The 16970-nt window shown below is 38.9% G+C and overlaps 1 protein-coding gene across 3 annotated transcripts in view; it reads left to right on the top strand.

The window, feature by feature from the left end:
- pkia (cAMP-dependent protein kinase inhibitor alpha) overlaps window positions 1–15813 on the top strand; it is a 110595-nt gene extending 94782 nt beyond the window's left edge. For all 3 annotated transcript variants that reach the window (XM_048530086.2, XM_048530085.2, XM_048530087.2), the window contains 2 exons: window positions 3484–3661; window positions 13885–15813. In XM_048530086.2, the coding sequence (XP_048386043.1) occupies window positions 3511–3661; window positions 13885–13967 (234 nt within the window). In that variant the 5' untranslated portion in view covers window positions 3484–3510 and the 3' untranslated portion in view covers window positions 13968–15813. The remainder of the gene's footprint in view (window positions 1–3483; window positions 3662–13884) is intronic.
- Window positions 15814–16970: the final 1157 nt, after the last annotated feature.

The following is a 16970-nucleotide window of genomic DNA, read 5'->3' as shown; positions in this document are numbered from 1 at the left end:
TTGTGAGAATGGTGGAGGCTCGGTAGGAGGTAGTACAATAGCAGAGAAAGAGAGTGTAAGTCATTGAAGAGAAAATGGTGGCACTTACAATGGTGGAGTGAAGAAGGTCATTGACCTTATTCCTACATTGCTCTGCATTCCCCCAGATGGGAGCCAGGAAAAAACGTCAGTCCAGACAGGCGTGGTTTGGCACCCTCAGCAGGTCCTGAGGGCAGAGGATGTCCTCTCATGCCCTTCAGGCCCCTGCCCACAAAGCAGGGCAACAAATTTCCCTTATTGGCAACATTCAGGTCTGTGCAGCTCCAGACTGACAGCACTGCCTGGTTGTATAATTGGCTTCTAAAGAGGACACTGGTGCCAGGGATGATGATCTTTTCTGGAATATCTCACCAATGGTTAATTCCAGAAAGGCAAGTGACGAGTCAGGGCTGAAATCAGACGAGAGGGACAGTGTAAGCCTGCATAGTTAATGAAGCAATTTTGGTAAGATACTGCTAGAATGCTCACTAGCTTCACGGTGGACTTCAAAGAAAGAAACTCAACACAGCCACCAGTGAGGCAGTAAAAGTAAAATACAGCTTCGTATCAGTGTTTTCAGTGGGCCCGCTGTATTTCTCCCAACAACTGTATGAATTAATTTGTTGAAAAAATGTGTCACGATTGTGATTTTCCATGCAGATTTCTTCTCATATTCCAATTCTGTGACATTTAATACCTGTTTTGTGAACCCTGCACCTTTCTTGTTTGCCAGGATTTATGCTATTTTCTGCATTTTATAAGTTTTTTTATCTTAGCTTTATGGCGTCTCTTACCTCTTTTGTTGTCCATGGATGTTTTTTTTTGGCAAGTAAAGCTCTTGCTTTTTGGGATATAAACTGGTTCCATATTGTATTAAATTACACCTCCCACTGATCTTATGTCGTTTTACCCATTAGCAGATTTACTCAGTCTACTGTGAACAGTCTCTGGCTGACTGCACCTAAGTCAGTCTTACGTAAATCTCGAACCTTACTTCTTGTGTATTTTCAAAATACTACAGTGAGCTTGAGCTTAATAATAGCCATTATTAGATAAATTCTCATTCACTATCAGGCTGTTTACTAAAATTTGACTTGTGAATCATTACAAGATGGAGTTTGTCATACTCCTCAGCTCACTGTTCCAACTGTGATTATAGAAAATTTTGACATCTTCGACACACTGAAGAAATTAATTACCCTTCTGTAATGTGCTAGTCTTTATCACAATCGATATGAAAATCAAAATCCCGAAATTGCTACACTGCCTTAGCTCCATACTTGTCTATTGTCATAACTGCTGTCTATTTATCTTTCATTACATCCTCTCCCAGCAGTCAAGGAAAGTCACACTCAATCTCAAATTCTGTTCCTTTCCCTTTACCATTTTCTTGGTCTTTCCTGTACACCTTGTGCCTTGGCTTATTTTTGTTCCTTTTACTGAGTGCTTTTCTCACGTGTCTAAGCAACAGCTACCATATCATTATCCTCCAAGTTGAATTTGTATCTGCAGTACACTTAATTTCTTGCCTATACTGGTATATTTGCACTAAGAACACTTTTTTGGGCCACTGTTTTCTGCTATTATGTTTTACTTATACATTCCTTATTTCTTTTTCCAACCGTAAACACTTTACATTTATTTCATTTATTTTCATTTATTCTCTTCCCCTTTACCTGTTGTTCCTTAAGCTCAGTTTCTGATTGTTGTTGTGCTTGTCTATTTGTTTTTAAACTTTATTAATACCACTTTTACTGTCTTTCCCATCAGAATGACTTAATTTAAAAGTCTTCAGACCACTCTTTTTATCCCTTCCATTAAGCCTCAGCCAGATTCAGTAATTCCCTAATGCCTTGCCCAATATAATTGCCTGAAAATGTATGAAATTGAACCCCTGATATAAAAGAAGTGTAGAGCTGGATGAACACAGCAGGCCAAGCAGCATCAGAGGAGCAGGAAAGCTGACATTTTGTGTCTGGAACCCCTGTTTCCCACACCACTCCTCCAGGCATGTAGTCACCTCCCTAACCTGATCATCCCTGTGCCAAATCACATGTTATAACCTATGTAGTCACCTCCCTAATCTGATTATCCCTGTGCCAAATCACATGTTATGACCTATTGAGGTCATCTTCTTTCATTTAGCACCTAGTCACTGAAGCTTTTCTTGCCTACTTCTCCTGTATTGTTCATCCAAACGTGGATCCCAAGCACTGGACCCTCCTCCTTCCTGTCCACATCCTTTCCAACCAGTTTGAGGTGTCCCTCCCTTTTGCAGCAGGTTGGAAACATACCATGTGGGATGATGGTTCCTGTGACGAAGAGTTCTAAAAATCCTAGAACTACCAATTTGTGCTTCCCCTCCTCCTTTTTCCTTTAGACAGCTCCTACTCCAAGATGCCATCATCTACCTGGCCATCTGCTGGGTCCTATGTAAAACAGAGACTTCAAATTCATGTATGTTTGCATAGAAAAAATGTCTCACTGTTCACAAAGTTCCACATCCTGCAGTTCAGATACACAACTTGCTCTTGTCATGTATTAGTCTAGATTATTTTATATTTTTATATACACATGCCAGTTTGATGTATTGTTTTGTATTTAATTCTCGGAACATTAACTTGTACTGAGCACTAGTCAAAATGATCAAGCGCACGTGCTGCCAGCTTGCACAAGCCACGGCAAATAAAGCAATTGCTCCTTTCCCCTCTGCACTAAATTCGCATTCTTACCAAATTGACAACTTCTGCATTCTATTTATGATGAAATCCTGTACAACTGCACTGAACTCTGGATAATTCCCTACCAGCAGTGCTTACCAGAAAATTCCCACACTCAGGAAATTCTTAACTTTTGAACTCTATTTACAATGCACTTCCTTCATGACTACAAAATCCCATCACTGAATTAGGGGCAAAGGAAAAAAAAGCTGTTTTTTCCTGCCAAATCATTTGGTTACCTTGTATTGTTATAGAGCAGTGCAAATTAAATAAGTATTACACTGGTTAAGTATCTGCTAAGGTACCTTAGAGATTTCTGAAGAACAATGAATAACTACCGTAAGAAAAGATATCCTTTTCTTTGTGCGTGGGGAGTTTGAAAGATTATAATGATTTTCTAACTGCTTTTACCTTTAGGTTACTTTTTAAAATAGTTGGTTATTTTTGATTGAGGTGCAAGCTATTAAATAAACTAAATATTGTACTAGTTGACACATTCAACTTTTTCAGGACCGAAGCATAATTTGTTCTGGCTTATACATAGTGGCATTCACAATAATGACACTTGCATTTAAAGCAGAAGTATGAAACGTTTATGTATAAACACTGCTGAAAGACTCTGGGTGACACAGATTACAATTACGGCTGCCATGAACATGTGACAGGTACATTTGGAGTTCTCTCTCAGGAATTTTATGCTGCTTCTTCCTATAAACTCTTATTTGTTAATGTGCTTGAATTGCAGGTATTGCTATGTGGAAACTTGTCAGCAATGACTGATGTTGAAACCTCGTATGCAGACTTCATCGCTTCAGGAAGGACCGGACGGAGAAATGCACTGCACGACATCCTGGGTTCTCCATCTGGTGTAAACACAAGTGACTTAAGCCTTAAATTAGCAGAGCTGAATATTGATAAAAAAGGTGAAAATGTTTGATATTATCAGCTCTTTTAACTGATTGTGTTCTTCAGGTGTTGACCCTGTGATCTTTGTTGTCAAATTATTGGAGAAGGAAAGTCTTTGTTGTCCATCATTTAGACTACAGACAGTAAGTTAACTTATAAGTAAACCAATTGAGCAATTAATTAGTTTGGTTTTGGTTAACATTTAGGTTATTGATCACTATTTATTGATCACTGTCCAGTATCAGTGATGATAATTGGATATTGGTATATTCTATCTAGGGAGTTGTGTAGGTAGTGATGTAAATAAATGACCATTTTTAGCTATCCTTAGCTTTAATCTCTTTTGCAGTCTATTAAGCCTGAGACCGATTATCTTGCAGGATATGGGCTACTTTTGTTTTAAAGCCACTACTCTTTAAAGAGCATAAAATATTACACCACATAATTATACAATCATCATCATTTTCAACAGGTTATATAAGTGAAGCATGATTTGAAATTTATACGAACTGAAAGGACTGTGGTTTCTTTAAATCAGGAACAAAAACTAAGTTGGTGGGAAAGCTCAGCAGGTCTGACAGCATCTGTGAAGAAAAAAATCGGAGTTTAACGTTTCGGTTCTGAGGAAGGGTCACCAGACCCGAAACGTTAACTCTGATGTTTTTCTTCAGAGATGCTGCTGGACATAGAACATAGAACATAGAACATAGAACAGTACAGCACAGAACAGGCCCTTCAGCCCACAATGTTGTGCCGACCATTGATCCTCATGGATGCACCCTCAAATTTCTGTGACCATATGCATGTCCAGCAGTCTCTTAAATGACCCCAATGACCTTGCTTCCACAACTGCTGCTGGCAACGCATTCCATGCTCTCACAACTCTCTGCGTAAAGAACCTGCCTCTGACATCCCCTCTATACTTTCCACCAACCAGCTTAAAACTATGACCCCTCGTGCTAGCCATTTCTGCCCTGGGAAATAGTCTCTGGCTATCGACTCTATCTATGCCTCTCATTATCTTGTATACCTCAATTTGAAGTATTTTTGATCAAGCCGTCAGTAGAGCATTTAACAGTCATCGTTGTAACCTAGACTTAGGTTAGCTCTGGAACAAGAACAAGGGATCAATTACAGTAAGAACAAATAACCAGTGAAAAGCCAGCTTCAATACAACTAGAATGATTCTGCAGTTGGTAAGTTGGAATCAAATCTTTCCAACTTACCTACTGCAGACGGCAAAACGGGAGCTGAGCAATTGGCTGCCTCAAGCAGAGAGAATTTGGGCACAGTCAGGATATTCTGCCAATAAAGAGAACAGTAGTACAAAGAAAACTACAGCTTCCTAGATGATGAAAGAGATAGAAATTAAGGTGAAAAGTTTGCTTAGGGCAGATGTCAAGTGAACAGTACAACTGAGAACCAGATTGAACATAAAAAATTCAGAGGGAAATTGAAAAGGTAAATTAAAGAAGCAAAGAGGGATGATGAAAGGGACTGGCAGCTTACACAAAAGTGAATCCCAAAGCTTTTCTATAAACAAATAGATAGTAAAAGAGTGGCAAAAGAAGGAGTGAGGCTGATTAAAAATGAAAAAAAATCGAAGGGGAATAGCTAAGGTATTAAATGAATATTGTGTGCCTGGCTTTCCTTCACAGGTTCATGCTTTAGGACGAGATAAGTTTGAAAGGAGATTTGTTAGAGGCATTGAAGACCGTAAGAGGTCTCAACTAAGTAGATGGAAATTAACTGTTCCCTTTGGTGGAAGAATTGAGAACAGAAGATTAAGATAATTTGCAAAATAAGCAATGGAGACATGAGAAGAAACCTTTCCACACAGCAAATGGTTAGGGTCTGAAATGTACTGCTTGAGAGTAGGAGGAGGCAAGATTAACTGGATATTTAAGAGAGAACTGGATTATCTGAAAACACAGATTTTGTGGTGCTATGAGGACAAGGTGTGGAGATTTACCCCTCAGAGAGCCATTACAGACTTGAGGGGCTGAATGGCCTCTTGTGCTACATTAGTTCTGTGACTCATTGTTTTGAAATGAAGATTTTTGATAGGTCCTTAACCATTCAGAAGAAAAAATATGCAATATTTGGAACTTCTGGCAGTAAAAGGTATTCTTCTAATGCTTTTAATATTTCACTCACAAGTGTTGGTGACTGAAGCATTATTTTTCTTTTAGCACTTACTATTACAAGGAAGGACTGCCTGTGTTAAGTACCATTCAGCCAAACTTCCATAAAGCTTGGTCCCTACATTAGACTTAAGAGAGCATGCACCAGCCCAAAGATGTGCAGGTTAGGTGGATTGACCATGTTAAATTGGCCATAGTGTCCAGGGATGTGTGGGGAAATGTAGTAGGACAAGGGACAAGGTAGGGGTGTGGGTCTAAGTGGTATGCTCTTCAGAGTCAGTGTGGACTCAATGGGCCAAATGGCCTGCTTTCACACTGTAAGGATTCTATGGTCACTGTAAAACCCAAAGCAAAACCTCCCAGATCATGACTAATCATTGTTATACGTGATTTTGTGGAATCTTGACCTAATTTTCAAAAGTGATCAACTGTGCACAAGATCACATAAATTCATTTATTCTAGTTTCTTTACAGCCAGGCTTCATACTATAATTCTTAGTTTAACTTGAATGCAAGGGAGAAATGACCTTGAAGTGAAATGAGTGAACAGATCAGTGTCAGATGGGATTCAGCTTGGAGAAGTGTGAGGTCATTCATGTTGGGCCTAAGAAAAATAAAGTGGTATTTTCTAAATTGTGTGAACTAAAAATTAAGAGATAACACAATGTGGAGCTAGAGGAACACAGCAGGCCAGTCAGCATCAGAGGAGCAGGAAAGCTGACGTTTCACATTGGATCTCAACCTAAAACGTCAACTTTCCTGCCCCTCTGATGCTGCCTGGCCTGCTGTGTTCCTCCAGCTCGACATTTTGTTATCTCTGACTCCAGCATCGGCAGTTCTTGCTATCACAGTGAACTAAGAATTGTAGTGGAGCAAGAAATATTTGGGGCACGTGATAAAAATTAATGGCCTATTATATCTGTACAAAACATATTTTTAAAAGCCAGCAAAGGGCTAGATTTTCATCTTAGATAAAAGAAACTCACGTCAGGCTGCCCAATTCATTTGTGTTTAGTAAACATTTGGGCTATTGACTACTATTTACTGATCACCATCCAGCACTATTGATGATAAATAGAAATTAGAATAGTCTATCTAGGGTAATCAGTATGTGGCAATGTAAGTAAAGCCTTTCTTCAATCAACTTTATCAACCCAAACTTATCACTTTCTCCCTGGCCATTATATTTTTGTTGCTCAGAGACATGAATGGGCAATGTTTACAGCTACAATCTCACTAGGTAAGCCAAGGCAGCGTTGGTACTGTGTCGACACTGGCTTTCACTGGATAGAGATCCATCCTGTTTCGCAGGGGCATTAGTCCAACTCTCCAAATTGTTCATTTCCACACTAACCCTCACAATGTTTACCCCTCTCACTCGATCACCCACGCCACATGCCCTACATTACTTCTCACACAGTACCATTATGGACAGAAGTTAGGAAATATGTAATAACAACAAGACGTCTTTTAAGTGCATTTTTAAAAAAGAGTGAACCCTGATAATGCAATCATGTCATGTAAACACATTATTCATTTCAGACAGGAATAGGAAATTTCAGAACGATTAACAAAATTCAAATCCCTCAAGTAGTTATTAAGTTGTTAAAACAGGCAAAGATCAATTTAAAAACCATGAAGACATAATTGTTAAATAAGTTAGTCACAGAGCCACAGAGCTGTACAGTCTGTAATCCAACTCATCCACACGGACTAGGTATCCTGAAGTAATCCAGTCCCATTTGCTAGCATTTGTCCCACATCCCTCTAAGCCTTTCCTATTCATATACCCATCCAGGTGCCTTTTAAATATTAATTGTACCAGCCTCCAGCACTTCCTCTGACAGCTCATTCCCTACATACACTACCCTATGTGTGAAAACGTTGCCCCTTAGCTCCCTTTTACATCTTTCCTCTCACCGTAAACCTATATCCTGTGGTTTTGCAGTTCCCCACCTCTGGGAAAAGACCTTGACTATTCACTCTATCCATGCTCTTCCTGGTTTTATAAACCTCTATAAGGTCACCACTCAGTCTCTGACACTCCAGGGAAAATAGTCCCAGCCTATTCAGCCTCTCCCTATAGCGCAAACCCTCCACCCCTGGAAACATTCTTATAAATCTTTTCTGAAGCCTTTCAAGTTTTAAAAAACATTTTTCCTACAACAGGGAGACCAGAAAGACATACAGTATTCCAAAGTGGCCTTACCAGTGTCCTGTAGAGCTGCAACATGATCACCCATATGTAAAAGAAAATGTCATCAAGACCATAAGTTTTGATAGATACCAGTGAACTTAAGAATAGATTATCAGAAAAGTCAAATAGAGTTTGAGGTTTATTCTGAGGCATCAGATAAGCCAGTGATCCTGTTTTTAAACAGTTTTACTCCAATCACAGTACATTGTACTAGATCATCATAGGAAGATGCTGTTATTTCTAAAGAAGAGACACAACAATAGAAGAGCTTAAGCAATCAGTTGAACTCATTTTGCACTTGAAAATACCACTTTTAAGGTCTTGGTATTAAGTATGTAATATCCTCATGTTCAGCATGTTTTGATTGCAAGGAGAACTTTATAAATCTGGAGAAATGCATGCTTAAGATTTCCATCCTTAGGTGACGCAAAGAACATGAAGCTCGTCATTTTTGGCACCTCCCATGCTAAAACCCTTGATGGATAAACTAGTTCAATTGCTGTCGTTATATTTCTTATTGGTGAAAATAGGAAAAGTTGTCCTTTAGTTTGGGAAGGTAACCAGAATGGCTGGGAAGAATATCTTATCTGGTGAAACACAGAATGTAACTGAGCAGTGGATCTGCAAGTACTTTACATGAGACTGTGTACAAGGGACCAAGTAATGTGTTATACCCATTGAATATTATGTTGATAGTCATTCATCCTAGAATAGTGTGTATGCAATGAAAAGTGTGACTGAGAAAAAGGTTACAGGTTTATATTCTAATCGGAAACAAATACTGGAAAAAGTCTCTGAAAATATGTGAGTGGATGTAAGTCATCATGTCTTCAGCTGCTGTATGTACAAAGGGGTTTTTAAGCATCCCAGAGGGAGGATGTCTCATAAGGTAATAGTTTATGTACAAAATATGGAGGTTAGATATTTATGATTGATAATGGGAACTGCAGATGCTGGAGAATCCAAGATAATGAAATGTGAGGCTGGATGAACACAGCAGGCCCAGCAGCATCTCAGGAGCACAAAAGCTGATGTTTCGGGCCTAGACCCTTCATCAGAGAGGGTCTAGGCCCGAAACGTCAGCTTTTGTGCTCCTGAGATGCTGCTGGGCCTGCTGTGTTCATCCAGCCTCACATTTCATTATCGAGGTTAGATATTTAAACTGTTTTGAAACTTTGACTGTATTGAAACTTCCTTTTTCTTTAAAGAGGAGAAGGAAATCTTTAATTGCATATTGTTGCATTTAAATATTTGTAGGTTGTAGGTATTAACATTAAATTGCATGCCTACATAAGGTCATGGAGTGAAAATATGGTTGTGAGATGACTAAGTGTATGTTTGTAATGTGTATTCCCACTGCTTACAAAGATGGGCTCCAGTTCTATCCTTCATCTCCTTGCCTTTTGGATTACAACAGTAGCCTGAAACAGAATAACTTCTATCTGCATTTAGGTGGTATTACTAGAGGTTTCTATGCTGTAGTGAGCGCATCCCTACTGTGAGTTGAGCCTTTACAGACCATTCATGATCGTCGTTCCTGTGAGCAAAGCCAAAGGAAATGGCACAAAATGAACAAGAGCTGTCACAAAGCTAATGACAGCCAATTGACAGAGACATAACTAAACATCTACTATGATATGAGAAACAGAAAATTATGCAAAAAGTGGTGAGGTATTGTCAACAGGCCGAGACAAACCAAGAACAGTAAAAGTAAACATAACAACATAAACAAGACTATTTCTGTAAGAATAATTTATTAACTATTTTCTGAAGTTATTTAGATAGTTCTGCATAAGTAGGGTAGAATATGCAACCACTCTCATGGAGAGCTATTTAGTCTATCCGAACTCCCAGGGACAGAGTCATTCCAGAAGTATGAATGGGCATCCCATTCCTATCACAGTAAAGCAGACACATCCATTGGATGTCAAAGGAGATGAATGCAGCTTGCACAGGAATCCTGACTGCAAGAGTCAGTGGACTGGTCCATATTCAAGAATTCAATAGTCAACCTAAAGGGGTCACAGACTTCATCAGTAAGTGTGTTGAGGACTGAATGCCAAAGCAATTAATCCTGTCTTAAACTATTAATTAAAATGCATGTAACCAGCTGTTTCACTGCTTTTGAAACTCAGCTACTAAATCCAAATGGACTGAACTGTCAAAGCACACCAGACAATGAACTCAATTGAAACTGAATGAAGAGCTAACTAGGTTTCATCTAAGCTTCACCAGATGTCCTGGTATTCACAGCAATGCAGGATCATTTGTTTTTAAACACAGTGTGGAGCTGGAGGAGCACAGCAGATCAGGCAGCATCAGAGGAGCGGGAAAATTGACATTCTGGGTCAGGACCCTTCTTCAGAAATGGAGCCCTATTTCCTGCTTCTCTGATGCTGCCTGGTCCACTGTGCTCCTCCAGCTCCTCGCTGTGTCATCGCTGACTCGAGCATCAGCAGTTCTTACTGTCTTTGCATACGTTTTTTTAATCGTTCATTAATGCAGAATTTTGCCTGCTTAAGATTAAAGCCTGTGGGTAAAGGAAGGGTAGTTTTTTTTTAAAAAAAGAAAATCGTTGTACTTAGAGCTTTTTTTGGGCCTTACACAGAATATAGGCTTTAAGTTCTCCTGGAATAGTGTGTCAGCAGCATTAGTCTATAAACACTGGATTTCAGAAAAGTGTAGGTCTCTTTAGGCAAGTCTATGTTAGCAGTTTTAAAGGGTCAATTATGGCAGTTAGTTGAGTGCTATGTTCCTCCTGTTGGATGTGGGAGATTAGGGAACAGTTGACAGCCCCTGGAGATTATGTTTGCAGGACGTATGTTTATATCTCTCACATCAGACCATTTTGATCAGCTGGAGAGGCAATTGATGTCACTGGAGCATACAAGAAGCACAGATGCTTTGTAAATGAGATAGATGGTCACACTGCAGGTTCAGTCAGATAGATGGGCCACTGTCAGGAGAGGTAGGAAGGTAGTGCAGAAATATCCTGCAGCTATTCCTTTCAAACAGATATACCATTTTGGGTACTATGTGGGAGTGGATTTGGGGGGAGGTGGGGCAATAGTCTCTCAAAGGAACATAGAAGTGGCAGCCAGATCTTGGCCACCAAGAATGAATCTTCTCTCAAACGAAGTTTGACAAGGTTCAAACAATCAATTGTTACAGGGGATTCTTCAGTCAGGACACCAACAGGAGATTCTGCAACCATGAGGAACAATTAAGGATGGTATATTGCTTCCCTGGTGCCAGGATCAAAGACGTTGTAGCATATCGTCAAAGGGGGGAGTCGAAAGCCAGAGACTGTCATACACATTGATTAAGAACAACATATTTAAGGAAAATGTTGAGGTTTTGCAGAGTAAATACAGGAAGTTAGGTAGGCGGTTAAGAAGCAGAACCTCAAAAGTAGTGATCCCTGGATCTGCTGCAGGGGGAAGGAGATTCATATTTTTGGATCATTAAGATCTCTTCTGGGACAGAAAAGACCAGTTCAAAGGTAGAGGTTTCATCTGAACTGGAGGGTGATCTAATATCCTGGCAGGGAGATTTGCTAGCTCTATTTTGCAGCCTTTTAAGCTAGTAAGGAGGAAGGGGAGAATAGGATATCCTCAGCAGTATTGAGAATAGCGAGATAGATGAGGATGGTTCTGGACATAAAGAGAGCAAGTTAATTAGACAAGGCAGGCAGGAGCAAGCCAGAGAATGAGGTAACTCTGAAGAATTAAACTGCATTTATTACAATGCAAGGGCTCTTACCAGAAAGGCGGCTGAACTCAGGGCATGTATGGGAACATGGGACTGGAATATCAGAGCTGTTACAGAAACATGCCTGAGGGAGGGACAGGACTGGTACCTCAATGTTCCACAGTTTCGATGCTATTGAAAGGATAGAAAGGAAGGCAAGAGAGGAGAGGGGCCATTGTGATTTTGATTAGGGAAAATGTTATTGATGTCTTTGGGATATTTCTCTGAGGGATCATCTAGTGAAGCTGTTGGTGGCAGATCACTTTGGGACCAATGATCATAGTTGTATTAGTCTTTAATTTTAACACATGGCCTATCTTTCTCTGAACAGACCCTTCGGCCCATGATCCATGATGTTTGCCAACCTATTATTCTACTCTAAGATCAAACTGCCCTGCATACCCTGCATTTTACTATCATTCACATGCCTATCCAAGAGTCACTTAAATGTCCCTAATGCATCTGACTCCACTACCACCGCCAGCAGCACTTTCCACACCACTCTTAACTAAAATTAGTCAGTTAGTCTCTTAGTTCTTAACTAAAATAAGGCACATTTTGATGATACGAGACAGGAACTTTAAAAAGTTTATTGGGCTAGTCTTATCACAGGTGAAGAGACAACTGGCAAGTAGGATGCTTTCAAAAGTGAGTCAGTGAGCGTTTAGAGCCATTATGTTCCTGTTAGTGTGAAGGGTAAGGCTGGATAAAAATATTGAGACTCTGATCAAAGATGAAAAGGAAGCATATGTTAGATATAGACAACTGTGATCAAATGAATCTCTTGAGGAGTATAAGGGGTGTAGGGGTATTCTTAAGAGGAAAGTCAAAGGGGCTAAAAGAGGATATGAAGTAACTTCGGCCGATAAGGTTAAGGGTAAGGGTTACAAGATAATGTATGGTTTAGAAGGGGTGGACGCTGGGAAGTTGTTTCCATTAGGCGGGGAGACTAGGACCCGTCGGCACAGCCTTAGAATTAGAGGGGGTAAATTTAAAACTGAAATGAGACGACATTTCTTCAGCCAGAGAGTGGTGGGCTTGTGGAATTCAGTGCCACGGAGTGCAGTGGAGGCCTTCAAGGCAGAGATCGACAAATTCTTGATCTCAGAAGGAATTAAGGGCTACGGAGAGAGTGCAAGGAAGTGGAGTTGAAATGCCCATCAGCCATGATTTAAATGGCGGAGTGGACTTGATGGGCCGAATGGCCTTACTTCCACTCCTATGTCTTATGGTAATCCAGAGATTCTACAAGTACATTAAGAGCAATGAAGTAACCGGAGGAGAGTAGAGCCTCTTAACGATCAACAAAGTAGTCTATGTGTGGAAACACAGGAGATGGGAGAGATTATTAAATGGATATTTTGCATCAGCTTTTTCTGTGAAGAAAGACTAGGGGACTCAGGGAAATAAATAATGAGGTTTTGAAAACAGTCCACATTACAGAAGAGCAGGAGCTAGAGGTCTCAAAAAAAACATAAAGGTAGATAAAGCTCCGAGACCTGATCAAGTGATCCCAGAAAGTTTGGAAAGCAATAGCAGTGCCCATCTCATCTATAGCCATGGATGAGGTGCCGGGAGGGTGGCTCATATTGTGCCTTTAATTAAAAAAACCTGTAGGAAGAAATTTAGGAACTGTAGAACTATGAGCCTGATGTAATTGGCGGGTAAGCTGTTGGAGGAATTGTGGAAATCAGGATCTGTCACTTCCAAAACCCTGCTGAGGCTGGGTCCGTTGAAAATTTCAAAACCATGATTTTGTTTGACAAACAATCAATGACTATGCAACCAAGATGTATAGATTGTGTTAAGATACAGATTAGCCCAATTCTTGTTGAATGGCTGACAAGGTTCAAGGATCCGAAATGAACTTTTTTTTATGATGCACTTTTTTTATGAATTGTTGTTGTAATTACTTGCACACCATTAGTTGACTAAATGTAATGGAACTTAGCAATGTAGTTTTAGATAATTAATTCACTATAACACTGTGCGGTATAATATGCATCAAGATGAATGACCACAGCTGAAAAGCAAAATACTGGGATGCTGTGAATCTGAAATAAGAATAGAAATAGGACTCAGCAAATCAACTATCATTCTGTACAATACTTTCAAAGATTTCTAAATTGTCTTTCCGTTTTTTTATTAGAAGGGGATGCTGATAAGGAAACACAGGCTTCAACAAACCAACCTTCTGGATCTCAGGAGGCACAAGAAAAGGGAGAAAGTTAATCTGTAAAGAACCTCTTGAACTTACTGGTGCTCCTCAACAGTTATTGTGTTTCCTAAAATCACCAGAATTTGCTTGAAAAGGTTAAGAAATTGAAACATGGGTTCTTTAGAAGACTGGCAATCAGGAAATGGACCCTTTATATTTTGGACTGTATATATCATAACATGCAAAATGGACTCAACCTTCCTCTTTCTCAATGGCTGAAGAGATGCTGAATTGAATTATTAAAGAAAATGTGATTTATGGGTCAATTAGCTTTAGCAGGATGATAGAACAGATCAAATATCTGATCGAATTATCAGACTTTCATGTGTCAATATGTGTCAATATCCAAGACAGAGGATCCTATTGCATTTAAGGAAAAAGATTCAGTGATCCACAGAAAACTATAGGTGCCCTGACCAAAGTGCTGTAGTCAGGAAAGCTGAAGTGGTTTTCTTTTGATTTTTGCAAGTGACCAGAAACAGTGCTTTACTGATGCCTGTGTGCACTCAGTGCTGTTTACCTGTATGTGTGTCAACTAGACTATCTTTGATCAAATGTAGTGGAAAGGATAGAACTTTTGTAATATAACTGACCTGCTTGGAGCTTGCAGTAGTTGTTTGTAAAGATTTGCTTTATAATAGTTTGTGTTGTTAAGATTTGTTCTTGGATTACTTAAACATGAAAGTCACCAAGCATTTGCATTAAGTTTCACAAGGAGACAGCCTGTGGGCACATTCACATCTTTGCAGCTTGCCATGTTTATAATTTATTTCTGTTTCGCAGTATCTGTTAAAAGCTAAGCATTCCCAGAGACACGATACCCAGTGCAGTTTATTCAATTCAATACAATTGTTTATGATACCTGTAAAATATCCACTCTTCATCAATACAGAAGTTATGGGAGAGACAAAATGTACTTTAAAAGAACATTATGATTTTTAATCATAACCAGTTCAAATTATTAAAGAAAGTAATGATCTTAACTTGAAATATTTGCATGTGTATTTACAATTGCTTTAATTTCACAGGATTAGCCCTTTAATTAATATTAACATATATAATATATATGCATACACACATCTATGCTTTTAATGGAATGCCTCCCAACAACATATTCCAACTTCTAACTTGTGCGATGTTCATCTTTGGTCCAACGTTATGAATTGTTTTTCTTGTCACATCCTAATAGTGAATAATTATGTCAACTCGACTGAACATTTTAATCAAATTCCTTATTGTTTCTATGCCTAATCTTTCTGCGAATTTGTGAAATTTTTACTGAATCAGTTGTCACAGAAACGTTTAAAAAAAGAGATGCTCTTCCAGCAAACAGACAATAACAAAATGTTCATCATTTTTTCAGACTTATAATTGAGAATGAACTTTTCCAGGGTCTAATTAAACATTACGTAATTTTGGAGCTTTGTAAACCTTTGATACACTTTGTGTATTTATTTTGTATCAGTCGATCATTCAAGATTCTAAAATACAGTTTTACTAAATTATTGTAAAGATTAACCACATTTGCTGTCTACAGTTTTAAAGCGTATCAATTAATCTTGCAGTTATGTTGTAAAATTATGAGTATGACAAACAGTATTAATTGTTCTAATAACATTTCTTATTGTTGATCGGTTTCAAACTTCAGTGTCCAACAATGCTAATATCAATAGTCTAAATAAAGCTTTGCACTGTTATCTAAATATCCATTGTTAAAACTTGAAGAGGAAGCTTTATTTTGAGCCTTTTTCAATATATACTTTTTTGATAAGAGGTGAGCAAGCAGAGGATAAGTTTCTGGGAATTATGTATTCTTCAGCTTAATTAAGAACCGATTCAAGTCAAAATGTCTCTTCATGTGCACTGTTCATTATTATGGAACTCTTCACCTTTTTTGATTTCTCCCATGTGATGATGCAATGCATCAGTATTGTCATTCTGTCCAATTTGAAACAAATTGCACGCCCAATATGATTTTAGTATCTCTTCATAGTTTTAAACTTGCAAAATTTTTTTAAACACCTCTTGAAAATTATTTTGTGATTGTGCTTCAGAAAACATGGAAAACCTTTTCAGGAATCTTTCCAATGCATGTTTATTTTAATTCAAATCCCCTTTTAACAAGATCACGATTCATCAGTGTGGATAGAATTAATTGGGAGACGAAAATGTTTGATATTGGACCAGCCGCCCATCGTACATGATGACAAGAAAAAAGAAAATCAGGGGAATGGCACAAAGGTGGCTGCTTCAGCGTTGTCCATTTTACACCACAATTACTGTGACTCTAAGTGTGTCTTACAGAATCTGACAAACTTAGCTCCTACGAAAAGAGGAAAAGGAGCACTGAAGAAAACAATGATGACTAGAAAGGGTGATTTCAAATAGCTCTGCTGTTGGTGAGTATACGTATGGTATCCTATGTTCATTCTCATGAAATAAAATTGCAATTCATGCTTGTAAATCTGAAATAATTTGCATCTTCTTGTGGGTGACCTCCTCATTTTAGCCTCAGCATAATATGTGCAAAGGTTGGGAAGCAGGAGATGGGAGGGAGATGGAGGATGGAATATCCAAGACTTCCCTGCCAGTGGAGGAGGGATGATCCACCTGGAGGTCATTTGAGGTCCATTAGTGCCCTTCTAGATGATTCCTTGGCATTATGGTCCACCTCCTAAAACTGTACCTGTTTTCCCCGAACAGTGGGCGGTGGTGTAAAATTAATTCCTACTTTGATGTCATAAACCCGTTCATTCTGCAGCAAACAATCGTAGTGCTCAAGGGGTTTAAAAAAAACTAAGGATAAGAAAAATACAGATCTCCTCTACAACATTCCAGTGTTAAGCAATCCATTCTACGTTATGGTACAGATTCTACAGTATCGATGAGATTGTTTAAAAATCACAATTGGATGTATTTTTGCTATAAAACATGTTTCGCTAATACGATTTTGCTGTAACCCAATTGATGAACAGTGGGTGCTGCTTGGATAATGCGAACTTTCTACTATACAGTAT

Source organism: Stegostoma tigrinum, chromosome 5 (genome assembly GCF_030684315.1).
Source record: "Stegostoma tigrinum isolate sSteTig4 chromosome 5, sSteTig4.hap1, whole genome shotgun sequence".
In the NCBI taxonomy this organism is placed as follows: Eukaryota; Metazoa; Chordata; class Chondrichthyes; order Orectolobiformes; family Stegostomatidae; genus Stegostoma; species Stegostoma tigrinum.
This window is presented reverse-complemented; position numbering and strand designations above follow the sequence as displayed.